General features: G+C 38.6%; 8 protein-coding genes across 9 annotated transcripts in view; 5 read left to right on the top strand and 3 right to left on the bottom strand.

Annotated features, from left to right (window-relative positions):
• LOC106103632 (translational activator GCN1-like) overlaps positions 1-321 on the top strand; it is a 12,711-nt gene extending 12,390 nt beyond the window's left edge. Inside the window, exon 12 of the mRNA XM_013283427.1 lies at positions 315-321. Coding sequence (XP_013138881.1) covers positions 315-321 — 7 coding nt within the window. The remainder of the gene's footprint in view (positions 1-314) is intronic.
• On the top strand, positions 7-1,178 carry LOC106104098. The gene is made up of 3 exons (XM_013284047.1): positions 7-51; positions 699-920; positions 987-1,178. Exons 2-3 carry the CDS (start codon positions 702-704, stop codon positions 1,122-1,124), a joined length of 357 nt encoding a protein of 118 aa, XP_013139501.1. The 5' UTR covers positions 7-51; positions 699-701; the 3' UTR covers positions 1,125-1,178.
• Positions 1,179-1,797: 619 nt separating this feature from the next.
• LOC106104014 (selenoprotein M-like) lies at positions 1,798-2,429 on the bottom strand. The gene is made up of 2 exons (XM_013283957.1): positions 2,220-2,429; positions 1,798-2,135 (listed from the first exon to the last, which is right to left on the bottom strand). Exons 1-2 carry the CDS (start codon positions 2,316-2,318, stop codon positions 1,893-1,895), a joined length of 342 nt encoding a protein of 113 aa, XP_013139411.1. The 5' UTR covers positions 2,319-2,429; the 3' UTR covers positions 1,798-1,892.
• Positions 2,430-3,202: 773 nt separating this feature from the next.
• On the top strand, positions 3,203-7,014 carry LOC106105248 (caspase Nc). The gene is made up of 8 exons (XM_013285534.1): positions 3,203-3,960; positions 4,050-4,233; positions 4,429-4,509; positions 4,666-4,782; positions 4,993-5,174; positions 5,282-5,511; positions 5,584-5,801; positions 5,870-7,014. Exons 1-8 carry the CDS (start codon positions 3,829-3,831, stop codon positions 6,082-6,084), a joined length of 1,359 nt encoding a protein of 452 aa, XP_013140988.1. The 5' UTR covers positions 3,203-3,828; the 3' UTR covers positions 6,085-7,014.
• A 409-nt stretch (positions 7,015-7,423) lies between these two features.
• Positions 7,424-10,154, bottom strand: LOC106103838 (protein CNPPD1). The gene is made up of 5 exons (XM_013283742.1): positions 9,939-10,154; positions 9,225-9,321; positions 8,901-9,106; positions 8,504-8,632; positions 7,424-8,428 (listed from the first exon to the last, which is right to left on the bottom strand). Exons 1-5 carry the CDS (start codon positions 9,987-9,989, stop codon positions 7,709-7,711), a joined length of 1,203 nt encoding a protein of 400 aa, XP_013139196.1. The 5' UTR covers positions 9,990-10,154; the 3' UTR covers positions 7,424-7,708.
• Positions 10,155-10,832: 678 nt separating this feature from the next.
• On the top strand, positions 10,833-17,854 carry LOC106105010. 2 transcript variants are annotated; one of them, XM_013285220.1, is made up of 5 exons: positions 10,833-11,318; positions 11,801-12,034; positions 12,237-12,350; positions 15,400-15,706; positions 15,901-17,854. In XM_013285220.1, exons 1-5 carry the CDS (start codon positions 11,181-11,183, stop codon positions 16,263-16,265), a joined length of 1,158 nt encoding a protein of 385 aa, XP_013140674.1. In that variant the 5' UTR covers positions 10,833-11,180; the 3' UTR covers positions 16,266-17,854. The 2 variants fall into 2 exon arrangements, with proteins under 2 accessions (XP_013140674.1, XP_013140666.1); XM_013285212.1 differs by having other exon boundaries at positions 11,786-12,034.
• Positions 17,855-19,648: 1,794 nt separating this feature from the next.
• LOC106105258 lies at positions 19,649-23,530 on the bottom strand. The gene is made up of 6 exons (XM_013285545.1): positions 23,051-23,530; positions 22,858-22,983; positions 22,736-22,777; positions 22,550-22,617; positions 21,932-22,135; positions 19,649-21,429 (listed from the first exon to the last, which is right to left on the bottom strand). The coding sequence occupies exons 1-6, from the start codon at positions 23,382-23,384 to the stop codon at positions 21,334-21,336; spliced, it is 870 nt and encodes a 289-aa protein (XP_013140999.1). The 5' UTR covers positions 23,385-23,530; the 3' UTR covers positions 19,649-21,333.
• Positions 23,531-23,811: 281 nt separating this feature from the next.
• LOC106103625 (vacuolar protein sorting-associated protein 13D) overlaps positions 23,812-25,858 on the top strand; it is a 24,205-nt gene continuing 22,158 nt past the window's right edge. Inside the window, exons 1-4 of the mRNA XM_013283412.1 lie at positions 23,812-24,132; positions 24,385-24,575; positions 25,520-25,699; positions 25,765-25,854. Of these exons, the coding sequence (XP_013138866.1) occupies positions 24,036-24,132; positions 24,385-24,575; positions 25,520-25,699; positions 25,765-25,854 (558 nt within the window). The 5' untranslated portion in view covers positions 23,812-24,035. The remainder of the gene's footprint in view (positions 24,133-24,384; positions 24,576-25,519; positions 25,700-25,764; positions 25,855-25,858) is intronic.

Genomic DNA, 25,858 nt, shown 5'->3' with positions numbered 1-25,858 from the left:
CTGCGCAACGACCGCCCGCTGCCGCACAACCTGCTTGCACAGTTCGTCAGGGTGAGCGCCACCGTCTCCTCCCCATCAATTCACTCATTAAATACCAATTGTGTAACCTAAGGAATATTTCACAGTTGTTAAACACCAACTTGCAACTAGATCTAATTGTAAATTTATAAAACACGATGTGTTATGGCTATTAGTAGTCATGCATCAATGTCTTATTCATTAATATAAAACATTTTCGCCGCATGTTTCCCCTCCAATAACAACTCAGTTGTCGAGTGCATAACGAATTGACAATCTATATCTTATCACTTTAGATATTGATCTATTTTCAAGTCATTATCAAGCAATCTTTTTGTTTAATTATTTTTCTTTGGTAATAATTTTCCGCGACCACATTACTGTGTTATCAGCGAACACATTCACCGACACTTTGATAGATCTGCGCGATACCTATCACAAATTATAACATATTTATCGAGATGCGGTCATCACTTACTGCGATATTACTTCGAATGACGTCAAGGTTTTATAAATATCAATGCTTGTCTTTGTCCTTTTTCTTTCAAGATTATGTTTAAAAAGAAATCTAATTATACATATATAAAAAAGAAACAGATTATTGTTATAAATTACAAAAACTATTTTTATAGAAATGACATCTTATTTGAAACGTGACATTGTTATGTGTGACGGCGCAGAGCATGAACCACTCGAGCAACGAGGTGAAGCAGCTGATGGCGCGGGCGAGCGCGATGCTGGGCCGCGAGGCGCCGCTGGAGGCGTGCGGCGGCGAGCTGCTGCGCGCGCTGCTGCCCGCGCTCGTCAACGGCACCAAGGAGAAGAACACCTATGTCCGCGCCAACTCGGAGCTCGCCCTGCGCGCCGTGCTGCGCCTGCCGCACGACGACCACTTCCACCAGGTACACGTCGCACACAACCATCGCGACTATTTATCGTCGGGTGATGTAATGTCCGTTTCCTTGCAGAAATGCCTATTGCTGCTGGAGGAGGGCGCGCGCGAGGCGCTGAGCGACGTGGTGGCGCGCGTGCTGCGCCGGGCGCACGGGGACGCGCGCGACGCCCGCGACCGCGACGAGGATCTCGACTGCACGCTGCTCACCTGAGCTGACTGCCACCTCACTATATCATAATATAAATATCTATTGTTAATCGAACTATATACACTTTTATTTCAACCCCATTTTCAACTTCAGGCTTAAAAAAAACAAAGATACTCGAATGTACAGTCAAGGAAACTGGCGGTGTTCCACCTTAAAGCTACAATTGTTTGAACATTTTGTAATGAGACTTGGAACAAAAACCTATACAATATAGCTTATGAGTGAGTATAGCGTACAAATAAGTTCCATACGTTTACTTTTGGACATCTCCAACCAAGCTGCTTCGAAATTAAATTATAGACCACTTTGTCAGTAGATATAACATTATTAATCTTGTACTAGTCTAGTGGGACAATCTTGTGTCATGTAGAGCTGATGCAAATTAATATTTTATCTCATAGACATTTATGTTAGTCTGTCCTGTGCTAATGCTGCGACTGGTAGCAAGGCTGAGGACTGAGGGGTCAATAATTAGTTGAAAAACAGCAATTTTAAGACACCATTTATTATTTACCACAAAAATTCATCAAGTTAAGGTCTACCGTGGTTTAGTGGTAGCAGATTTGCTGTTGAGATACATTTAGGCCCTACCTACATCAAAATTGAATAGGGTCTGTAAAACAGAATAAGGATAGGATAGGTTTGAAAAGGATAGGAAATTAATAAAATCCAACAATGAAATCTTATTACAATACTTTAATCTGCACTAAAATGGAATGTAAAACAATGGCAACTGTTTAAATGCTGTATTTAGTTACTTTTACTTAATCATTAAAATTCAGAATTAGTATTTTTTTTGTAAAAGCCCTTGCTTTGTACGAGTTCATTACATTCGGAACGAGTCATGCGCGAAAGCAGGATGCGCTCCAACTCGCGATCGCTTTTGTCCAAGAGAATTAACTCGGGATCCGCCCCCGTAATGAATTTAACATCTAGGCGCTCATATTTGGGTGCATCCTCCATTATAAAACCTTTCACTTCAGGTAAACGGTTGAGGGAACATCCCCTACAACTCTGAAAGAATACTTTTACATTTATATTTATATTTCAATACGTGATTAGGTTATTTCGCCCAAACTATAAATGTAAAGTGTTTACCTCAATTCGAGCTGAAGCTATGTCAGACTTCTCATAGGCTGCCGTTATAGTGAGCACTAGACATGCTACTAATAATAAAATATTCAAATGTTGAGCCATTTTAAAAGATTTAAATACAACACCCAAAGTATCAAAAAATCTTCAACGCACTTTTACGTGCGACAGCAAAGATGAAGGACGTCTACAGACGTCTATCCGAGAAATGACATTGACATTGTCAAAACGTCCTCCCTGAAGCCTGAAGTAACAAGTACTAAGTACAACAAGAATGAGTTTTATGCGTACATCTTGCAGTTAAAATAAAGAACATAAAACCCTATGATAAGGGTGTAAGAGTCTTGTTGCACGCAAAATAAAATTGAACCCGAGTGAGAGATCTACAAGCATCTGGTGTATCCCTTTCTAACGGTAACCTAGAGTAGCCAGATATCAATCCTTTCGTTGTTTGTAGAAAAATAGGCGGTTTATGTAATGGAATAAAATAAAAGCATTTACTTCTAAAATGTTTCTAATTATTAATAATAATTTATTACCGACATATTATAGCAATTTTTTTTATTGCTACTTGTAATACTTTATTAATGAAAAATTTTGCTATTGGCGAATAGGTTTTCTTTTTTTTTTGTTTGAAATTCGGACACTTGAACTGACAACCCCATGTGATATTCCGACTAGGACTTTAACGGCGGTCTTTTTTGACATCGTGATATTTTTGAAGAATCTTAGGAAGAATTTGTATCGTGGACATTTGCAGAAGTGAGTATTTTGCCCGTTGTGGGTTATATTTTCCCTGGTTTTAAACATAACTTGTTGGTGAAGAATTACGGTGACCATGCATGACTCCCAATTCTAGTTCAAGAACAAGTAACTTAAACACTTATGCATTTATTTCTTCCTTTCTCTAATAAAATAATTTTGTTTTAATTTCAGGTTTAAGATGGAAGGAATAAGCTAGATTTGCTTCATAAACTTCACAAAACTTTTATTTAGCGATGTCTGATTTAGAATGATGTATTTTTGTTGTTTTTAAAAAATACACTTACAATAATACTAATAAGTTAAAATCCATCTGAAGCAATAATCAGCTGACGACTGATCCGATGACGTCACACAACAAAAAAAAGCTTTATTATAATATTTTTCCTTAAATCATGTTTTAATACAGTCATCATTGCCAGAGTGGTATAGAACGGACAGCAGTTATTGAGATTTCACACGGCGTCAATTTTTCGACAACAGCTCAATCCTGTTCTAGTTCTAGTAGTACATCCATGGTTTTTACACATCCCTACTAAATTGTCAAATGAATTGTCAAACTGATTATTCAGACAAAGTATAGGTTTTTGTGGATTATTGACATTTTTTAAGAGTAAATATGATTTTAATTCTGTTTATATTTGAGAGCTGAGACATATTAAATGTAACGAAGTGATATTGACAATATTTCTGTTCCAAAAAATCATAGTCAGTGACTTCTATGTTATTGTGGGTCGAGTACTTGGAAGTATAGCAAACCTGCTGTGTGTGTGTGCTTGTAGTAAATTAAATAAAGACTTGTGGCGAAATTGACGTAATTTTCATCAAGTTCGTGCATGAATTTAATAACAAAATGCAGAACGAACATCGCAAGGCAATACAGAATAATTTTGGGTCGCTGGTGGAGCAAACTGACCTTGACATGATGGTTTCGGCTCTGTACGAAAAAGGTGTATTTTCTGAACAAATGATCGAACCTTTTAAAGTAAGATCTTAGTTGGAAACTGGTAAAAAACATTAAACTGTTTTAACACTAAACCTGATATATTTTTCTATTTCACTATTGATTTTCAGGACACAAACAAGGATACAAGGACTAGAAAGCGTCAATTATACATGGACATAATGAGACGAGGGCCTGATGCATTCGGACACCTCCTAGAAGTGTTGGAGGAGAATGGCTACTGGAACTTGGTGCGCGAATTGGACCCTGCCAGCTCCTTGCACCTGCAGCCCAGGACTACATACAATACTCAAGGTATGTTAATATTGCAACACTAGAACATACAAAAAGTATCTGTGGCTTAAGGTTTTAACATATAATATAGTATTTCATTATAAATCACATATTTTTAAATATACCTTAACTATCTGATATTAGTAGTTTAGTTAGCTTAGTTTCATTTTCTATTCTATTGATATAGGCAATACAAAAACCAATGTCTGCCTTCAGATTCCAAAAGCGGGGAGAACAACTATGTCAGCATAAGAACAGAGAAAAAGAGAACCAAGTCTAATGTTGAAGCTACCAAGAGTTAGTAAGAAAAACATTATGAACTATGCAACAAATACAGTTACACCTCTTTATGAGTTGTAACTCTTATTGTTGGAATAGTTTATTGTCCTGTTAAAGTAATTTTAAATGTATAAAAATCAAAGAATTGCAGTCTGTATGTAAGGGCATTCACAGATGAGATTCTGGCTGCATCTTCTGCAAGTCACAAGGAAGGCACGGACCCCTCGGTAGACATTCCATATTTCCATGTTGTTAAATCTAAAGAGTTTTTTGAAGATAATGAGGATAAGGGTAAGTGCTGTAACTAACTTTTTTTAAAATTAAAAGTACTCTTGTCTTTTCAGTTATAAATTTTTTCTCAAGGCTAATCTTTTTCTTATGGACCATGAGCATATAAAACTAAAATTAATTAGTTCTTGAGATCACTGACTTAACAACAAAGACTCGATTAAACATTTCCATCTTTTCTCTACATTATGATAGTTGAATCAATATTTCCAGACATAAAGTTGTACAAGACGCGGGGGCGCCAGCGCGGCATCCTGGTCATCTTCAGCTACATTCAGTTCTGCAACGACATTGAGGTGTACCGCAAGGGCGTCGACATCGACTGCAAGAAGCTCAAGTACCTCTTTGATGAGATCGGCTTCTCTGTCATCGCATATCAGAACCTCACCAAGCAGGTGAGCAATACAACGTCTACTTGTATAATGTCGGTAGTTTTAGAGGGGCCTTATGTAATCAGCAGCACAGTGAAGCCATCGGACTTATAAGAAATGTGGTCCACCAGGAGACGGAGACGACGCTGAAGCGGCTGGAGGAGGTGCTGGTGGGCACAGAGTGCGTGTTCATCGTGGTATCGTCGCACGGGTACGAGCGCGCGCCGCGCAGCGCAGAGACCGACATCCGCTGCTCCGACGGACAGCTGCTGTCCTTCCTTGACATCGTGGAGCGCTTCAACAACGTCAACCTGCCCGCGCTGCGCGGCGTGCCCAAGGTGTTCATCTCGCAGCTCTGCCGGTACAGCTAGCTCTTGTGCCTACATAGCTCGGGTGGTAGTGGTTGTGGTGGTAAAGTAATGTGGTGGTGCAGGGGGCGCAACGAGGAGTGGACGGTGGCGCCGCGGGCGCGTGCAGCGGGTGCGGCGGGGGGCGCGGGGGACGGCGCGGTGGGCGCAGTGGGCGCGGCGGGTGCGCGGGGCGCGGCGGGCGCGCGGGTGGAGAGCGACGGCGCGAGCTGGGAGGAGCCGCTGGAGCAGCAGGCGGACCGCATATACTCCGACATCCTCATCGGCCACTCCACGGTGCCCGGTGAGTAGACCGGCACGTCCTCGTCTCGTCGTGTCGCAGGGTTGGTGTAACGCGCTGGTGTTGTTCAGGTTTCGTGTCGCACCGAGACCCGGAGAAGGGGTCGTGGTACATCCAGGCGCTGTGCGAGGTGTTCGCTGCGCGCGCGCACGACTGCCACGTGGAGAAGCTGTTCACGCTGGTGGACGAGCGCATGTACGACCACTTCCAGGTGCAGACCTCCTCCGTGGAGAAGTGGGGCTTCAACCGCCGCCTCTACCTACATCCCGGACTCTACCAGGACTGACCGCACACGCTGCACACACTCCAGATGCATCCAATTATATTTCAAGATCTGATCAGGTTACATCTCTGTCCAATGTAATTGTCCATTTCATTAATAAGTTATTTCATTTTAGCAATTATTATATAAAATTTGTAAGACCAATTAATTTAACATATTGAATAATTTGAGTTGACGTAGATTGTCTAAGTTACAAACTTACGCACAACATAGCAAACGTCGTGTTCTGTTGGAATCTAATAAAAGATCTACAACGTGCCAATAAAAGTAGCCGTAGTTATGAAAATACGTATTGTTTTGAAGATAATCAAGTTAATTGTGTATTTCATTAAATGTTGTTACGTCAATGTGATATGTACATAAACGACCATTTCATAAAGTAATAGATATTATATTCCAGTCCAGTATTAAAAAAGAAATTTCCTTCCAAAACATTATATACTGTAAGTTTTATCTTATGTAAAAGAATTTCATAATGACAAATACCATGTTAAAATAATTATGATCAGTATATTTTATTCAAATTGGCTCAGAGGGGATTAACACATTCACTGCCACTGATTCGGTTAGCTCATTGTCATACGTAAGAATCGTAGTGGCATCAAATGTGTTTAGATAATTCTCTATGACACTTGCTAAGAAATTGTAACATGTTCACTGCCAGCTTATTGACTTTATACACAATATTTGATATGCAACTGTGATATATTTAGTTTTAAATGGTTACCAGGCAACAACAAAGATCCAAGGATGTTTGGTTTTTATATTTATAAACATAAGGATATAGTTCTAGTACAAGTTTTTTTAATGTTTTCGAGAAATGCAACTTCTTCCTAAACATTTGCTAAAACAAATGTTAATTACGTAATTATTATTTTAGGATGAATTTATAGACAATAATGTAAGTGAATATATCATATTTTTATTAATTTGTAGTATTTTTTATTAAATTTTGAAATAAATAACCTTAAACTGAATTACTGTCTTTCATTTTTTTTATCTAAGATCAGTTTCCAAACCCAAGTATAAGCAGATGTAGATGTTTTGTGCGGTTTTGAGGTTTTTTTTAAATAATATAAACGAGCGACCACCAGAATCCGCCGAAATGGCGAAGCGAATCCTTAATCTACGGAGGACATAAAAAGAATAGATCAGCTTCCTATGGTCTGAGGCCGCTTCGCCATTTTGGCGGATTCAGGTAGTCGCTTGCTTGTTTGCCACCTTATATTAGATATTAAAAATAGACGTCTTCAGGTAGCTGCGTGGTCGTCCCTAATCTGGATCCCCAAGTGTCCCCCAGATACAAATCTATTTTTAGGAAATATGAATAACAAACGAGGAGCTAATTCGGAAGATTTATTTAGTTAATTCACATACAAAAATATAAGAATTACTTCTTAAACTGATAAAGTTGGCATTGTTCTTACAGCAGTCGCACAAGTGGCCACCCTTTACTTCAGTTAACCTTATCAAATATGTAAGTACATGACATTAGTACAGTACAAAGTTAAAAATAAAAAATAATTTACTGAGCTTTAGTTAAATCATTAATATTTAGCTTATTTAGCCAATAGAGAGTGCTAGAGGCATCTGTCCAGTGCAGTGCACCGGGCTACGGTCACAGTGTCTAGCGGTCTGCGGCGGAGGCCAGCAGCATGTTGAGCTTGCTGAGGTTCAACCATTGCCGAACACAGTGGTGGTCTCCGCACCGCTCCCCATATCGTGTGCCTTCATCGCTGTATAATTTCTTTTTAAATAAATCCGCATACTCGTCGACTATTTCCAACCATCTCTGCATGGGGCCGATCATGGAGCTGTGGTACAGCCAGTTCAGCAGCGGAGTTTTAGACCACCATGTTTCGAAAGATTTCCAGTCATATGCGTTATTATTATCTTGCCAGTGATTTTTTGTGTCAGTCCTGTCTTGATATTGCAGCCACCTGGTGCAGCATTTGAGTTTATCCGGCAGCGCGGGCTCCGCGGGGGGCGAGTCCGGTGCGGGATCCAGCGTGCGGTTGTTGAAGGGGGCGATGTCGGGTTGTTGGGTCATAACATTTGTGTCGAGAGCGGAGAGCGCGCCGCGTGCGGCCGCGTACTGCAGCGCGGGCAGCCACGCCTGCGACAGCACCAGCGTGGAGGCGAGCAGCGTCAGCAGCCCGGACAAGTAGCCGGCGCAGGCAGCCCGCAGCGCGCCCGCCACCTCGCGCAGCAGCGCGCAGTCGCAGCTCGCCGCCAGGTCGCTGTACGTGAAGAAGCCGCGCAGGCCGGCCTGGCGGAGTGCCACCTGCCGCTCCAGCCACAACAGTCCCGCCTCGAATGACCTTTCGTTCACATAAACATTCCAATCCTATCAGAGAGAAAAACAATAACTGTATTCATATTAAGTTTCATTTAAGATACAAGAAAAATAAATGAAACTAACAATAGCATTTAGAAATTCCACTTCAAGTTTTTTGAGGTGGTTCAACTCGAGGCCCCCGGAGGCGGCCCACTCGGAGCAGATCACCTCGTCATCCTCGCCATCGTCTTGTAGAAATTTGTTGCTCACCATCTGCACATGTAATTTAAAATTTTTAATACAAATATAATTTTAAATCATCAAATAAAGATGTAGGCACTTATGTCATTGCAACATGTTAAAATACTAAGCTAAACATTCTGTTTTCGTTAAAAATTTTGTAGCTGAAATGTAGGTATCTTGAAAACTCATATGTGTTATATATACCTCACACTGTTTGGTAATTTGTGTCAGTCAATTATACACCTTGGACTTGACATTAGTGTTTTGTTGCAAATATTACAGTATACAGTATACTTACCAAAGATACAAGGAAGAGGTCTGCAGGGGCTGCAGAGGTGAGGTAATCCTTGTTGCAGGACTTGAGGCGCTCCAGGTAGAGTATGGCTAGCACAAGGGCGCAAGGCGAAACGCAGGCGCTACGTGCGATGCCTGCCGCTGCATCCGCACGCAGCCGCCGCAGTGACCGCCCGCGCTGTGCCACTGACCACAGCTCGCATGAGATCTCTGCACACAATATTTGGTATATGTACCAATGTACTGGCAAACCTTTTGACAAAAGTCAAAGACAAATGTCTGTGATTGACAGATGGTGCCAAAGTTTGATTTTACCAACTGTACTAACCAGTCACAGGAAGACTGAGGCACGGCAGATCAGGCAGTTCACCATAGTACAGAGTTTTGGTTATTCTTTTAAGAAACTCATCATGGTCCCCAATGGACTGAAAATAATATAAAAATATATTTAACTAAAATTTAAAACTTAAGTATGATTTCTTATAACAAGTAATCACCAATTTAGCTTTGTCCCAAGTACCTATAAGTGTCCCTATCTTAGAACACTTCTTGGCCTTTGGGGGATCAAGACCAGTCATTGCTTATAAAGGATGAAATGTATGTGAGTGTAGCTGTTATTATTTTGTTATCAAAATAGAGTTATAATTTTAAACATCTAACTCTTTTTAGATATCTAACTGAAATGATAAGTCTTCATAAATTATATATTCAGTGTCACCCCTATATAAAATAAATAACAATAGGCGTATGATTACAGTTACAAAGAGTTACGAGTTATATATGTTATAAAGAGTTAAAAGTGATAAGACATAAGAAGGCATAGCGTGCATGTGATAACAAGTCCGCCGTGTCGCCGCAATTACCACCTGGTTGACCGCGGACACGTATTGTGATAATAAAGCCATTAATTCTTCTACAGCATTTGTTTTCTCAACAGACATCAACGTCATTTGCTTTAGAAAATAAACACTTTTATAGTATACCTGAAAATATGTGCTTTTTTTTGTTATTTTGGCCACGATGGGCTTGACCTCCTTTTTACCTTGATCTTGGCCCTTGAGCCTTCCTTTCGTCTCTTCGATATATTAGACATGATTAGGCTTATTTCTTGCTCTATTTAATCTGAAGTGGATCAACGCTGTCAACACAAATATTATGATTTTTAGATCTAAAAATAAACGTTGTGCAAAACACCGTCACAAGACGGCAAAAAAAAAAACAGAAAGCAACAGGAAACGAAAATCTGTCATTGACTCACTGACATTGGCAGATTGACGCTGACATCTGACATAAGGGCAAAAGCTAGGGCTGCCTATGGACACATTTTCAGCAGGTTACCAAACAGGTTAAATGCAATAAATTAAATTCAATCACGTTAAAATCATAACAAAAAGAATTTACAACTATAAAAAAACATATGATATCATAAGCATAGACGATTTTTAGTGATACTACCTTCTTCTTTTTTCTTTTGGTGCCATATCCTAACGAAGTTGCGATCATTAGAGCAGAGCTACTTGAACTTTAGACACAACAGCTCGAAACATACAGGTGGTTCTTAACGGACGGATCAACGGATTTGTCGAGTTAGATGACTTCAATAGCCATACTTGGCATACTTACTTTGACGTTTGCTTATCACCGATGGTGCCTTTGATTTTCTTATGTGTATTAGACAAATCGTATTTTACTGCAGCTCGTCTTCCCTTGGATTGATGCCTAAAAAAACTACAACATTCTTATTTGCAAGAATAGTAATTTAAATAAAATCGACACTGTGGAAGATTTTAGGGATGCAACAACAGTAGGCAGACATAGGCTGATGATGATGATGATTCATTGATCTGATTTACGATTCGATATTCAGACTCTACATTTTCTCTACGTATTTTCGTTCGTCCTGCTCAACATCTGTCACTGTCAAATCAGAACAAAAGCTGTCAAACGTAACTTTCGCATGAAGCGGCTCTATTGCCGATTGTCGTTTAGCTTTCTGTTACGATGTAATTTCCTTTTGTTGTAATTAAATATAAATGTATGTTGGTTCCATTTTTGTTGAATAAAGAATAATATTATAAATTTGAGTTGCATAATGTCAAGGCTGCAATATTTACATAATTTTTACTGGGCGTGTGTGGGCTTCTGTCACTGATATTGATTTGTTTTATTTTATAAGTTTGCTTACTATAATGTAGTCATTTTTAAGGCGCCGGTACTCCAATAAGTGTTAAATAATGTGCACTATGTGTTAACCGCCAGTGGAGAATGGACATGTGTCATTAAAATGAAAACAAAGAGTTTTCTACTGTTCTCAACATCAGTATTTGCAATTAGTTTATTTCTGATAGTATTCCACTCCCAGCCGCCTCAATCAATTCAAAATATCGTCACACAAACACACCAACATATAAAGGACTTTCAGGTAAATATCAACTAAAATGAGTGTTTTCACTGTATAGTACATTGTGAAATATTACAATATATACATAACAGTGTTCCACTAGGAAGAAATTATTACCAACCTATCATTTCTTATCTTATTTCATTTAATAAAATGGTATTATTGAAAAAATATAGAATAAAAACTAATCAAAAATAGATAGAAACATTAATCAAATTCATTTTTAGGAGTGTATATGATTAATATAAGGTTACCACGTGAGGGCAATCACCATGTTTTACATGAATTTAATGTTTTGGTGTAATGCCTTATTACAATTTGGGTTTCTATTACAAATTTTCTTCAGCTACATATCAATGTAAATAATTATTTTTTCTTGATATTCTATCTATGCTGTGCCCAGCTGTTTCAATAACCCTGGCCAATTTATGACTACAAAAATAGATATTCTTGAGTGTAACATATGGCATAATATGACAATATGTCAGGCATGGGTCCCACAGGAGAAGCTCCGTGATGTGGAGGCGAGCCATCTGGTGGCGGACGAGGAGTACGCGCGCCTGCTGGGGCTGGACGGGCGCGCGGAGCCCTGGCGCAACACCACGCTGCCAGCGCTGGTGACGTACGCTCGCGGCGACGCGCACGCTCTCGCCGTCGCTTTTGTGCGCCACGCTGCGCGCCTGCCCTACACCGTGCTCGTCTACAACATAGGCCTTAAGCCTTACTCACTTTCAGTTGTTAGTATCTAAATTATAACATTACTTTAAATATAAAAACTTTTCACTTCTCTTAAACAATAAGATGAGTATTCAAATTAAAATGCAATTAAACTCATATGCACATATTGAAAATTAATTGTTTGAGAATTTGATAGTGATTGACCCTTTTTTATCAAAAATTGTCTGGTTTGCGGTACCATGTGTGACTTGTGTTTGTCAGGTGTCAAGTTACTGCAACTCTTCAAAGTGCGCGGTTGTGGACTTCGACCTGAGCGCGTTCCCGTCGCACGTCAGCGACGAGAGCATCTACGCTTTCCGGCCCCTCATCATACAGGTCAGTTGTCACTATGCAAATCATGCACACATGTAGATTTGTATGTGGAAAAAGCAAGAGAACTAACGACAGGAATAGGTTGTTTATACTTTGATAAAAGTTCATATGAATATTACATTAAAAACACGGGAAATTGATTTCCTTATACAGTCGGAATATCATCGATAGATAATTACGTGTGTCGTCTTTGAATTACAGCCTTAATTGGAGAAATCAACAAGTCAATGTCTTATTTTTAACCTTATCTACACATTGACAAATTTATCACTAAATAAATATATAAAGATCGTAATGTATGTAATGTGATATTTATTTCGAAGGTATGGTTGTCTGGTAGATAATTAAAACCATAAAAAATGTTTGTCGTAATATCAAATATTCGTCTTCTCAATTTGTAGGTTCGCTTTCGGTAATTGGACGTAAACGAGGTTAATCATCCTAATATTAGGCCCTGTGTCCGCTTGCTGCTGGTCACAATATCCACATACCTGCTACTGTACATACATATATTGCACAATTTGCGTTATAAATACAAAGTTTGTAGTCGCCACGTAACCCACGTAGGACTTATCGGCCAGGTGTGAGTGTTCCGGAATCGTGGAGTGTGGAATGTTTACAATATCATGAAATCACTGAAGATTATCAAATAAGGGTAAACAATTATAGATTATTCATATATCAAGAGGCTTCCAAGACTTCGTCATATCCATTTTTCCTATTATAACAAAACAATGAGAAACGATTATGTAATTAAAATTTTGTGGAATTTTTTTTACTTTAGCTGCGAGTGTCAATTCGACAAATACTAAATGCATATAAAACAAATTATCATGTTTAATTTGTTTTTTTTTTTTATACAAAAAGGTGGCAAACGAGCAAGCGGCGATATAAATCCGCCAAAATGGCGAAGCGACCGCTGCCCATAGACATCCGCAATTGCAGATGCGTTGCCTACCCTAAATTAACGGGGGAAGAGACGCACATAAAGAGGATATTTCCCCTTCCTAAGCGTCTCCTCCACTGTCAAATCCACTTTCCCATCCTTCCCTTATAAGAACAAGGTGGGACGCGAAAGAGACTAAAATTGAGCCTCCGGCACCACACTCATCAGACGAAACGCGGAATTGCTTCCACTTCACGCCTATCTTCTGTGTGGTCGTGGTCGCACCAGGCGAGCCGACCCATTCGTGCGAAGATGTTAAAGCGGGCTCTACCACTCTACCATTGTTTGTTAATAACATAGTTATCGTCATCTGCCTTACTTCCTAATCCCGTAGAGTCGACGCACCGGGTTGTCGTCCTCCAAATAACTATCATCCGTCATCTCAGTCACCCCCTTTCTACGTCTACCTCTATCGTAGTACCCCTCAACATATAACATGATAACATGGTTATATGTGGCTTTTGTACTTAGTACATAAGGTAATGCGTGACCGGTGTCATCTAAGTCACACCATGCCGCGTTATTACTCGTATGAAATATACGCCGATATCTACAACCAGCTATAAAACTTTTATGTTGCATTCAAAGCAGAAAGTTATAAAATAATAATCGATAAGAAATAAGCATTAATGTAACATATATGAAATGCACTTTAATTATATTTATGGTTGATTCAAAACTCGTCAAAAGCGATCAACGAAAAAAAAATCGAAATAAAGATTCTTGTACATTTAATCAAAGACGTTAACTTGTATCTTTTATCGCAATGAACTGTGGTCTTTCTTCCTTGTCTTGTCACTCACTATTCTAGAACCTTCTATTATCTAGGACCTGTGCGATGTCACCCGTGGGTAGCCACAGCGTACGCTAACGTTAACTTTACGTGTAATCTAAATGTAATTATTTAGTTTATGATAATTTTATCGCAATCAGTTAAATTATCAATGTGTTGCGATCAGCGTTTACATTGTACACTACTGGTTGGGTTCGTGTGACTTTGGAACCTACGATATAAACTTGTTACTTTCTAACTCTACCACTATCTATACTGTCGGAACACTGATAGTAAAATATATCTTACTTCTTACTTTAAAGTTTAGAAGGATAGATGTTTCTTAGAGTTTGTGGCCTAAACTGCTGAACTGATCGCTGGAAATTTGCCAAAGATGTAGAGGGTAATCCTGAAGAACGCGCACAGAGTCGCGGGCGAAAGCTAGTTGAATTATATAATTTATTAAAGACACTAAAAATGTCAACATTGAATAAAATATCGGTAATAAGTTAATGCAATTGCTGTTTTTGTCTTTGCGATTATATTGTATTAAGTGCCAGTTAGAGCTGTTCCCTGTCACTATGAGAGCTCAGTGGAGTGCAATCGTTTGATGTGCCGCGCCGGCACTTTGACGTTCGCTTTGTTCTATGATTTATGACATGAGCAGACGCACGGGGTACATATAGTATAAATAGATTGCCTACATCTCGATCGCACACTTTTATTTAGATTGTAATGTTTGCCTTAAAATATTGACCAGGCCTCTGAGTTTGTATGTTTTATTGAAAAGCACGGCGTCTCTCCATTCATGTATTTTAATTTAAAAGTACACTGCCCTAAAGTATAACGTTCTTATATTAATATTTAATTTATTATTTCGTCTATTAATAATTTTATATCTCATATGTTATTTATGGCCGAGGCACGACTAAATTACATAAATGCTTTTTATTTCATATTTTATATTGACATAAAAATTATATCGATCATATAAGTAATATGGGTAAATTGGCCGTCTCTAGGGATGTCCCGATTCGGGTCGCCAATACGATATCGATACAAGCATTAGATAAGTGCCGTTGAACAAAAACACTTTTTTCACTTCTATAGAAGTTGATAAATCCATTTAGGAGAATCGCTCTTTTTACTCTAAAATGATGTGTGGCATAGTCGCGACGCTTTATGCAAATATGCAAATTAGAAATTCATTTAAAATGTTATTTTGGCTCGATGGAATGTTGAGAATTTAAAGATTGAATAAGGAATTTGAACTTTCAATACGATGAACGATTCCTAACGGGTAGTCTTAAGTCAAGTGTCGTGCGCGTTTCCAGCACGCGCTGAGCCGCGTGGGCGGCGTGATCTTCAGCGAGAGCGCGCAGCGGTGGGCGGGGTCGCGCGCGCAGCTGGCGGCGCTGTGGGCGCGCGCCGCGCACGCCGGCCTCGTGGCGTGGCCACGCCGCGCCGCCGTCACCTCCCTCACGCATCCGCGCATGTTCACCTACCTGCGCGCGCGCGCAGACGACTTCCTCTTCGTGCAGATGTTGGACGTCGAGCGGCTGCTGGTGTCGCCCGCCGCCGCCGCCGTCATGCGCCCCTGGATACAGTGCGCGCTCACCCTCGACTGCATCATGCCCATCGGTGAGTAACACCTTCGCTCGTGATGCCGGTTTTTTTATAGGGGGTAAAATGCTTTACAGCACCGTCAGACATGGGAGCTACATGCCTGGTACGTTGGGCTCATTAGTATTCACAAAACCTAGCAAGAGTCAAAAGTCCTAAGCGCATGATGCCGTGTGACGTGCAACATGCATAACTGTATCCGCGGTGTGCAGGCGCGCAGTCGGTGGGGTGCAGGTTCGACAAGAAGCCGCAGTACCGGTACTCGGGCTGCCACGCGCAGGACGCGTCTGCGCTGAGCATCGTGCTGGGCCTGCGCTGGGGCTTCGACGAGGCGCGGTACGTGGAGCGCGCGCCGCTGTGGCGTCGCCAGCCCGAGGCCGCCGCGCGCGCCGCCTTCGCGGACCTCCAGCGCAACACCACCGACGACGAGCGCGCCGACCAACACGTCGAACAGCACACCGAGCATCGTACCGAACAGACCGAGCAGCGCGCCGAACATCGCACCGAGCATCGCGTCGAGCACCGCACCGAGCTGCAGGCGGAGCGGCTGACGCAGCCGCCGCGGCCGCGGCCGTGAGCCGAGCGCCGGGCGACGTCTCCGACTCCGCACTGAGCGGTGCACTTTGAAGGTAGCTTCGCCGCTTTACCGTAACTTGCGTAGCGTCTCTTACGTACAACATTGCAACACTCTTCATACCTTTATCAAATCTATGTTATTTTACAAAACACGGGGGACAGAAAGGATCTCAAAAACTTGCTTACAGGTAGATTTAATTGAGTTAAAAGCTAGCAAGTGGTGCGCGGAGTTGCCGGAGACGAGGCCCGGAGCCGGGTGTTGCCTTTTGGCATTCAAATGATCATCTAGGGATAGAATCGGTTTTTAAAGATAATTAGGTGATGTAATAGTTGAAAGAGAAGCCTAGTTGTTAGTAATACACAGTATTAGTGCACAGCGAGTGAGCAGGACATACCGAGCTGTCGGCGGACTGAGATCGTTTGTTTGTGCACAAAGTGAGGAGACACGACTCGTGTTGTCGTTCGTTTAGTTAATATTATTTATTAGTCAGAACTTGGGATGATTATACAATTTTGTAAAATGTTTTAGCCCGTTTAGTAAAAACGGAGTGATGTTTATGCCATATCAATATATTAATTTACGAACACATCGTACCGATGGATGTTAAACCTGACGCTTTTGTTAGCTTGCTAATATATTTTTTTATTTTTATTATATCAAAGTAACAAAGTAATATAAATTGTGATGGCATGATACAATAGTATAATATGTAAGTCTCATTCACACAAATTTTACACCTACTTAAATTATTGTTTATTCATAATGCTAATTAAAAAAATAAACAGGAGTTAACAAAACACACTGTATTTGTAGTGTACGGCGCCTGGCGGTGGCTTTGCTTGTTTCTTCATAATTATTCACTAAGTTGTAGTAGAGTACCGTGTACAGTACAGGTAGAGCTTGAGGTTCACTTACCACGAGAGCTTGGGTCAAGATGGCAGCTAATATATTACAGCTTTTTATAAAACTTAAGCTTTATAAATAGCAAGTAAGGTCCTAAAGCTGCTGGCTCGCCCAGGGAACAACACAAGAGGAATTGCAGATGTCCTCTACTGATTGGTTGTCATGAAGAGGTCTGACTTACGTTCTACTGAAACGACATTTGAATATGTAACAGCGTCTTAAATGATAAGGCCACGCTTACATTTAAAATTCTACTAAACTTTAACGTCTGTCCGATTGTAAGCGGTGTTTAAGAAACAAAGTGTTTGAGATTCGTTTCAGTATTCGGTAACTGCCGCAGTTAGTTTTTGGTAGCTTAGCAATACCTTAGTGTTTGGCGTACTAACCTACTAAGGATTGCTGTTATTGTACCTCTGAGCATCTCAACTGTGTTGGAATTTTAAATTAAAAGTGTTCTCTTTCTTTGTGTTATTAGGCGTATGAGTGCGTAGAAAGATAAAATGGATTTACGTAAATAAATTCGAGAATGTCAGCCGTAAGCAATATTTGTTATTGTTTATAACACCAGTGTGTAGAAACAAAACATCTTAGCGCCCTTTTCTTTAGCTATAGTAAAGTTTTTTTTCTATTTTTAAAACTTGGGTGTACATTTATTTTGTCTAAATAATTTATTTTATATTTTTGTACTGGATATGTTTGTAAATTTGATTGTAATTAAGTTAAATGTAAATATTTCACTATGCAATATGATAATTTATTTAAGACTGACTATTTTTGTGTTCGGATTTGCGCGAATTATAAATGTACGTTTCCACCGGCGAGATGACAGATGTCAACACGCGCTACGGCGCCCGTGGAACAGCGCGCTTAATGTGACAACGTATAACGTTATTGTATTATTCGAATATTGTTTATATTACGTTTTATGTTTGTGTTAATTCTAAATTAAGGTGTGAAATATTTATTTTGTGATAAATTCATGATTATTTTTAAAAACTTGGGTTAATTGCACAAGTATAAAGTAGTATACAAAAACGCAATATTATGGCAGCTAAACAATTTACAATTAATATTAGTTTAAAGGCGTAAATATTGCTTGTATGAAAATTTGAATTTATCGATCTGACGAAATGTACAATTTCCTGTATACGGTGTTAGTAATTTCAATTTGAAAGTATTTATTATGTATTTCTCTTAGCTGTTTGGTGATCAATTTCTCCCCGAAGGAAGTCTTAACTCTATCGACATGATAAAAAGATGTTATTTAGAGAGTTCGCATCGAACTTACGTCTAAGGTAAACTAAAGTGACAGTCGGTCAAGGTCAATTATATCGTATATTGGTCATCATGTCACCTACGAACATTTGGGTGACTCCGATTCCGTCGTTACCTAAATGAGTCGGCGTGCGATGACATTATTCTACTTATTAATTATCCAGTGACCCAATGTCATAATTTAGAGCAGATAAGTTGCTATTAAGTAAATTCTTTCTTGTGTAATTCCAATTCTTCCATAAATACAATATAAAAATGTTCAGATGAATCGATTTCGAATTTTGGATTCTAGTACATGGAAATTTACCTTTTTCGTGGTATTTTATATTACTTTGTATGTCTTAGGTACAAAATAAATAAAGATCTCATTGTAATTTGAAAGCGAGCCAATCGACCAAGTTATGTATTAAGCATGTTTATATCAAAATACGCTTCTGAAATTTAAAGGTTTAAGTTTGTAAAGATTATTTGTTTTTTTTTGTATATTTTTAATTTTGTAAATCTTCAATGTCGCAAATCGTTTGTCTGAAGGAAACTAGAAAAAACTGACTCCGGAGTTTGGAAATAAAATGTTGTGACATCGAAGCTAAAGTAATGAACACACACTAATTATTGCATACTATTTATATAGCTCCCGCGCACTCTGATCTACACATTATGAAAAAATACATCAGCATTAAAAATCTTTGAAACAGTGACTGTGTTTTATTATCAACATTTTATTATATAGCCCTTTGTAAATATCTTGACAGACATGAGTATATTAGAGGAAGTTTGAGAGTAGCCCCAGTGGTTGAGAAAATAAGGAGTAAAAGGTTAGAGTGGTATGGGCATGTTATGAGAAGGGATGAATCGCATGTAACAAGAAGGACGTTAGTTATGAATGTGGAGGGGTACATCGGTAGAAGTAGACCTAGAAAGAGATGGATTGCGTGAAAGGTGACATGATCAAAAAGGAAGTGATGACTGAGATGACGGGTGATAAGAGTGCTTTGGAGGACGAAAACCGGGTGCGCCGACAGGGGACGACAGGGGAGATGATGGTGATGACATGAGACTAAAACCCACAGTAATTATTTATCTAGAAATCCTTATTTGTAAGGACGCTTTCTGCACATATCTGCTGTTATAATAGGGGAATATTAAAATTAAAACAAAGTTTTAAATATAATTATGTTTATTTACAAATTAAAGGAACTGTCGATTATAAAAGAATTAAGATTTGTTTTATAATTATGTACAAAAAAAGATTTTAACTGACTAGTTATCTTCAGTTGATAATAGCTTAATGCCCTACTATTATAATTAGTTGCATTATAAATAATTCATTTGAAAATTCCTAGCTACTTGACAATGTAACAGAATCATTCAAAACATACTGTGCATATTTTACAGTTTAATTTCTTTATCAAACCTTAAAATAAAAGGTATAAAAACAATCTAGCCTCATTACTGCTTTACTTTACTGTCACCATCTCGATTAGTTTGCAGTAGTGTTGCTATTACATTGAATTAATATTGTATCAAAAATGCATTAATAATTTACTATTATACTCATTTCAATCACTAAAATAAACTAAATCCTACATAAATAAAAAAAATCAGTTTTAAATGTCAATACTATTTTGCTTAATAATTGAAAAAAGTGTTCCAAAAGTTGATTATTTTCTTATGGTATGTTTAGGGCTATATTTCAAACATAAGAATGGACTCTACAACAATGACCACATTAATTCAAAGTTAATTAAATTAACATTTAACATATATGTCGCAGGAAGCTATAAATTGACTGTTGCTTTATGTGTAACAAACGTTGTTGTCTTGCGTTTTAATATTGTTTAAGATAAAATTATTAATTTAATTCCTTTTTCTCGAAAGTAGAAACTCGATGTCTTTGTATTTAGTTCTTTTTAAAATTACAAGTACGTCAACTTACATACGACCAATGAGAGCAGAGCAAGTGGTCTTTATTAGCTCGTGCGGGGTCGAGGCGCAGTTCAGTGCTTAGAGGGCGACGTTTGTAGTGACATGTTGTGGTGCGTGTTGGCAAAGTGGCGAGTCGATTGAGGAAAGTAGTGTAGTAGAAGTACGAACGGTGCCACGAACCCGCTGCTCGGTCGGTGTTGTTGATTTGCTATGTGATAAGTGTAGATTCCGAAATATATTGTGTTAATCCGTGCCTCTAGTGTTTTGATGCTCGCACTTCACCCAAATGACGCCCACGAAACCAAGACTCGGTAGCAATGATGTCGGGGAGAAAGACCCAACTCCGACATATATGTTTAAATTTCAACCCTAAACATTGAGACATGGTTGTCAGAGTGCAGACTATGCAAATGCAAAATACCGTGCAGTATATTTTAAGGCAATTTTAATTAACTATACCTATATCTATCAGATAAAAGTGATATAATGTATAGAAAAAAATCCTCTAAAAAACCGTCAAAACTTCATATGTTAGAAAATAGTTCATAGATTTATTTACAAAATGTTCATTACAACTTCAATATTTGAATCTTCATATTTATTAAGACCTAATTCTTGTGCTTCTAATTAAGATCAAATCATTTACTTTGTGCAATTGGAAATAGACACTTAACCTAATTTTATGTGTAGAGTATTATTAAATAATCTTCCGTTGCATTATAAAATAACGCAATATAAAAAAACGCTGAATAAATTGTAGCATTTAAACATAACACAACAATTATAAACATGTTTAAAATATTATTTCAAAGTTATACTTATCGTTATAAAAATTCTACTTAATTTTTTTAAATTTGTAACTCAAAACAGTTGCAAATGAAAATTAATTCCTGAAAGTTTAGAGCCAACACTAAACAAGTTATCTGAGAGTGGCAGATAGAAGGCACCATTACTAGTTATACATTTACTTATCTTTAGTGTCCGACTTCTTTTCATCATCCTTGAAAAGGAGCGGCGTCATGCCGAGGAAGCAGCCCAGCGTGATGCCCAGCACTCGGCCCTGACACACATATGTACAGCAATATTATCTTCCATATTATAAATGCGGAAGTTTTGATAGATAGATGAATGAGTTTGTTTGAAAGCAAGCAAGTTTTAATAGTGGTAGAGCCCGCTTTAACAACTTCGCACGAATGGGCCGGCACGCCCGGTGTAATACCACGACCACATAGGAGACAGACGTAAAATGGAAACAATTCCGTGTTTCGTCTGATGAGTATGGTGCCAGAGGCCTAATTTAAGTCCCTTTTTCTTTACCACCCTTTTCTTATAAAAAGAGGATGGGAGGAGGAAGTGGATTTGACAGTGGAGGAGATGCATAAGAAGGGGAAATATCCTCTTTATGTGCGACTCCTCCTCCGTCTGATAAGGGTAGGCAACGCATCTGCAATTGCGGATGTCTATGGGCAGCGGTCACTTCGCCATTTTGACGATTTCAGATGACCGTTTGCTCGTTTGCCACCTTATGTTATAAAAAAAAAAGCAATATGATGTGAGGGTACCATGTTGGCGAAGCGGCGGCTGACAGGCATGTCGAGCTGCACGGGGGAGAGCGCGGGCGCGCCGAAGCCGAGCAGTGCGGCGGCACGCTCCACGTAGTAGGAGGAGCCGATGCCGATCACGTCGCTGAAGGTGTTGCCCAGCGCCGCCGCCGCCATCGTCGACAACGTTATGTATGCACTCATACTGCTTTCTATACTGTCGCCCTACACATATATGTTACATTTGTATACTGATATAATACTTCTGCTACCTTACTATAAGTATATACAGTGGAAGATAAAGCAATATTAAAAAAAAATCTATATGAAAAGTTTAGCTAGACTTTAAAATGTGCCATTAAACCAAATTCTTACCCAATTAAATCAAGGAATTTAACCATCAGTAGTTGTATTACAAAATAATGAGGTTTTTGAGTGCATATGTAAATAATATGACAATATAAATTTGAAATGAGTCATATTTGATAAAGACTTAGATAGGTGAAGGCATAAGTTTACTTTTCAATCTCGGTGCCATGAACAGCTTTGTGGTTTATTTTATGACATCACTGTCGCAGAGTGTACCTGAGATCCTGAATAACCAGTTCAATTCACACTATACACAAAAAAAATACTCACAGCAATAATCATGATGAAATTATCCAAAAATCCAAAGCCAATAAAAGGTATAGAGTTTGCCAGAGACACTGTAACACAAATACACAAAAATTGAAACTAAAAATCAAATAAAACAACTTAACATTTATAACATATTATGATTTCAGAGGGGGACCAAAGTACAAATATTTTTCTATTATTACTTACAGTGCATAAGTTCCTTAGTTGTTGGTTTTGGTACTGAGGCCGCTGAAAATAATAATTATTTTATATAAAACAGTAATTTTCAGTCAATGCCAAATGTTAAAGAGAGATAAAAGCTTACTTACCATATTTCTTTTTCAGCCAATCTTCAGGAACAGGGCAATACGTTCCAGTAGGGTCCACATCTCCTAGCGTCGGTACTTTACTAGGTCTGCCGAGCTTACTCCTCCATCTTTGACCAGCTAATTTATCTAAGAAAATAAATGACTGTAGGTTTATTGCCTAAGAGATATTGTCAAAAATTGTACAGTAAAATACCTTCAAATTCTTCTTTGATACGATTTGATTCATATTCCTGTAACGCATTAAATAGTACCTTCCTCTCTTCGTCGTTCAAATGTAGGACAAGTTCTGTGGCGTGAACTTTTGTTAGAGGACCAGATATTTGTGTGGGTTCCTCGAAATCCTTCGAAGTTGGTCCTAAGCCCAAATTACGGATATTAACTATGTCTGGAACTACTTTTTTAAATTTCAAAGTTCCCACTGTAACACTGTGACGTACTTGAAGTTTCAATAGTCTTTTATGACAACAAGTGTTGAAATAAAACATTGATGTATCACAAAACCTTTTCATTGCATGTATTGACTTCATTTTGTATAAGATGAGCCAAACTTTAAGTGTAAACAATCAAATGCAAACAGCTCACAGTTTCTTTGAGATCATACTCATTTATAACATTTCATTGAAAGATTATACGGTTCACACTGCTGTCAAATATGTGAAATGTCAATGTCAAATGTGTTAAAGGCTTTGTCAAAAATCACTCAAATCAGAAATATTTATAGAACTTCTACTGTAAAAAAATATTGCACCTGTGCCAAAAGTAGACTATCAGTCGATATTAAGAGAAAAATCCCCAACGTAATTACTCTAAAAATAAAATAAGTCTTAATCCTTCAGTACTTATTTTAACTATACAGTGCTTTTTTTCTCCAACTGCAAGATCACTTATCCGAATAGAGGTTCCATGTTTCCATCCACACCACCCATCTGTCAAATGCTGTTATGTCATACTATATGACTTTTATGAGACATGTCAATAAAGGAAAACAAAACCATTCGTAGAAGTGGAGAAGTATGAAGTAGTGAATTTAACAAGATTTAATGAAGTATTACACAAAAAAAAACTTTCTATCTATCATATTTAATTTTTAAGAATAAATGTCTCACAGTAAAATATTTGATATAGTATTATTAAGAAGAGGACCGTAGCAAACGAACGTTGTAACTTGACCATGCACGATGTTGGAGGGCCTCGTAGCTTGGGTATTGAACAATTACCTCGGGAAATATGTGGAGAACTTGAATACGGATCAGCTAAGCGTAGCCTTATTGTCTGGTAAGTCACAAATATTCACTTACTATCACTTTTATCAGCCGGTTTTCTTATCAGAAGTTTACGATGTTTCTTATGTTTATGTACAGCCTTGGCTTGTTCCAATGCAAAATTATTCAGTGAATGATTTTTCAAATACCCAACATTATTTTATTAATGAAGAACTAGTGATTGTTCTTATTACATCTCAATTCTCTCACAATTCCTTTAATTAGCACAGATTTAGCTTATTTAAAGGTGTTACAAAATTTTTAGGCAAAGTAGAACTAGAGAATCTACCTTTGAAGAAAGATGCTTTGCGTCACCTGGGTCTACCTGTGGAGATCAAGGCGGGGTTCATTGGCAAGGTGCAGCTTCAGGTTCCAGTTCGTCAGATCCGCTCCGCACCCTGGCTCATTGCCATTGAAAACCTTTATCTGGTTGCTGCTCCAGTCAACCTAGATGAGGTAAGATAGTTGTAGGAGCCCAATATATTAAAACTTCACAACTAGTGCATATTTTGTATCTACCACCAACATGCTTGTGTTTGAGCAACCATTTTGATTGAATTAAGATAATCCCATTTTGCAACATACTGATCACTATCTAATTTTATAAAAGTTTATGGAGTACTTATAATTATGTTAAAAGCAAACAAGAGTTATTCATGTTTCTAAATATGTTACATCATGTCCTCAGAGTGTCACTTTGTGGCAGCTAATAGTAACAAAGAATTGGTAGTGAGCCAATTTGTTGAAATAGTAATGTTTTGCTTTATAATAGATTTATGTAAAATTAAATGTGATAAACTTAATTTTAATTAAATATTATTAGATTTTATTTTGAACAGGAAACATCAAACATTTGTCTATTGTATAATATTTATATCTTAATATTATATCTTAATATAATATAATAATAATATATCTTAATATTGGCTTTTTATGGATAAGATAGGGAACACAAATAGCTTATCCATGTTTTGTCGCTTGTCATGAACTTTGTTTTACCCTGATAAGATTAATGGGACATCTTGATAAATATAAATTTAAATAAAACATTGTCTAAACAAAGATTGATTGTAAAGTTGTCCTTATTGTATATATTTATTTTTATGCAAATTTCTATGTCAATGAGACTTTTTTAAGAAGTAAGCAAACAAATTGCACTTAGATTGAGAAGGCAATGTTATTTATGCTGAACTGTTGGTGTGCTTTATTATTATGAGTTACTTTTTCAGACAATTTCAAACCCAAGAGTTTCTGAAGAGCCAGTCCTCATTTCGATTAATGAATTAGAAATAATGTGTATTGTAATAAATGAAAATAAATAATAAGAACACATAGTTTAATCTAGATATAGTTTCCATGCGCAGCGTGGCTCACAGAGATGTCGGCGGTGGTTGTTGCAGTGGGACAGCGTGCTGGAGGCGCACATTGCGCACGAGCGCAAGACGGCTCTACTGGATGCGCTGGAGGCGCAGTGGCGCGCGGAGCACGAGGCGCGCGATGCCGGATACTACGCCGCTTCCTATTCCTCCTGGCTCAGCTACGGGACGGGCCTGCTCGCCAACATCGTGGAGAATCTGCAGGTGCCCGTTCTGCACGATGACGTCCTCGGCCACTCCAACCCGTGTTTACATAAATGTGTTTTTAGCTAAAGTTGACCGATGTGCACATCCGGTACGAGGACGCGGTGACGTGCGCGCCCCAGACGTTCGCGTGCGGGCTCACGGTGCAGTCGTTGGCGG

The sequence above is a fragment of the Papilio polytes genome, unplaced genomic scaffold (assembly GCF_000836215.1).
Source record: "Papilio polytes unplaced genomic scaffold, Ppol_1.0 DF824270.1, whole genome shotgun sequence".
Classification (NCBI taxonomy): domain Eukaryota; kingdom Metazoa; phylum Arthropoda; class Insecta; order Lepidoptera; family Papilionidae; genus Papilio; species Papilio polytes.
The sequence above is the reverse complement of the archived record's forward strand: the minus strand, read 5'-3'. Positions and strand labels throughout refer to the sequence as shown.

Coding starts and splice junctions, on each gene's coding strand:
- LOC106105010 (XM_013285212.1), top strand. CDS start 11,181: ATGAAAACAAAGAGTTTTCTACTGTTCTCAACATCAGTATTTGCAATT. Junction 11,319..11,785: donor AACATATAAAGGACTTTCAG/GTAAATATCAAC, acceptor ACAATATGTCAG/GCATGGGTCCCACAGGAGAA. Junction 12,351..15,399: donor TCCGGCCCCTCATCATACAG/GTCAGTTGTCAC, acceptor GCGCGTTTCCAG/CACGCGCTGAGCCGCGTGGG.
- LOC106105248 (XM_013285534.1), top strand. CDS start 3,829: ATGCAGAACGAACATCGCAAGGCAATACAGAATAATTTTGGGTCGCTG. Junction 4,234..4,428: donor GACTACATACAATACTCAAG/GTATGTTAATAT, acceptor GTCTGCCTTCAG/ATTCCAAAAGCGGGGAGAAC. Junction 5,175..5,281: donor ATCAGAACCTCACCAAGCAG/GTGAGCAATACA, acceptor GTGGTCCACCAG/GAGACGGAGACGACGCTGAA.
- LOC106103838 (XM_013283742.1), bottom strand. CDS start 9,989: ATGTCTAATATATCGAAGAGACGAAAGGAAGGCTCAAGGGCCAAGATC. Junction 9,107..9,224: donor CCTCAGTCTTCCTGTGACTG/GTTAGTACAGTT, acceptor TATTGTGTGCAG/AGATCTCATGCGAGCTGTGG. Junction 8,633..8,900: donor ACCTCTTCCTTGTATCTTTG/GTAAGTATACTG, acceptor TTACATGTGCAG/ATGGTGAGCAACAAATTTCT.
- LOC106105258 (XM_013285545.1), bottom strand. CDS start 23,384: ATGAAGTCAATACATGCAATGAAAAGGTTTTGTGATACATCAATGTTT. Junction 22,778..22,857: donor TTGGCTGAAAAAGAAATATG/GTAAGTAAGCTT, acceptor TATTATTTTCAG/CGGCCTCAGTACCAAAACCA. Junction 21,430..21,931: donor GCCGCCGCTTCGCCAACATG/GTACCCTCACAT, acceptor TATGTGTGTCAG/GGCCGAGTGCTGGGCATCAC.
- LOC106104098 (XM_013284047.1), top strand. CDS start 702: ATGAACCACTCGAGCAACGAGGTGAAGCAGCTGATGGCGCGGGCGAGC. Junction 921..986: donor ACGACGACCACTTCCACCAG/GTACACGTCGCA, acceptor GTTTCCTTGCAG/AAATGCCTATTGCTGCTGGA.
- LOC106104014 (XM_013283957.1), bottom strand. CDS start 2,318: ATGGCTCAACATTTGAATATTTTATTATTAGTAGCATGTCTAGTGCTC. Junction 2,136..2,219: donor TAGCTTCAGCTCGAATTGAG/GTAAACACTTTA, acceptor GTATTCTTTCAG/AGTTGTAGGGGATGTTCCCT.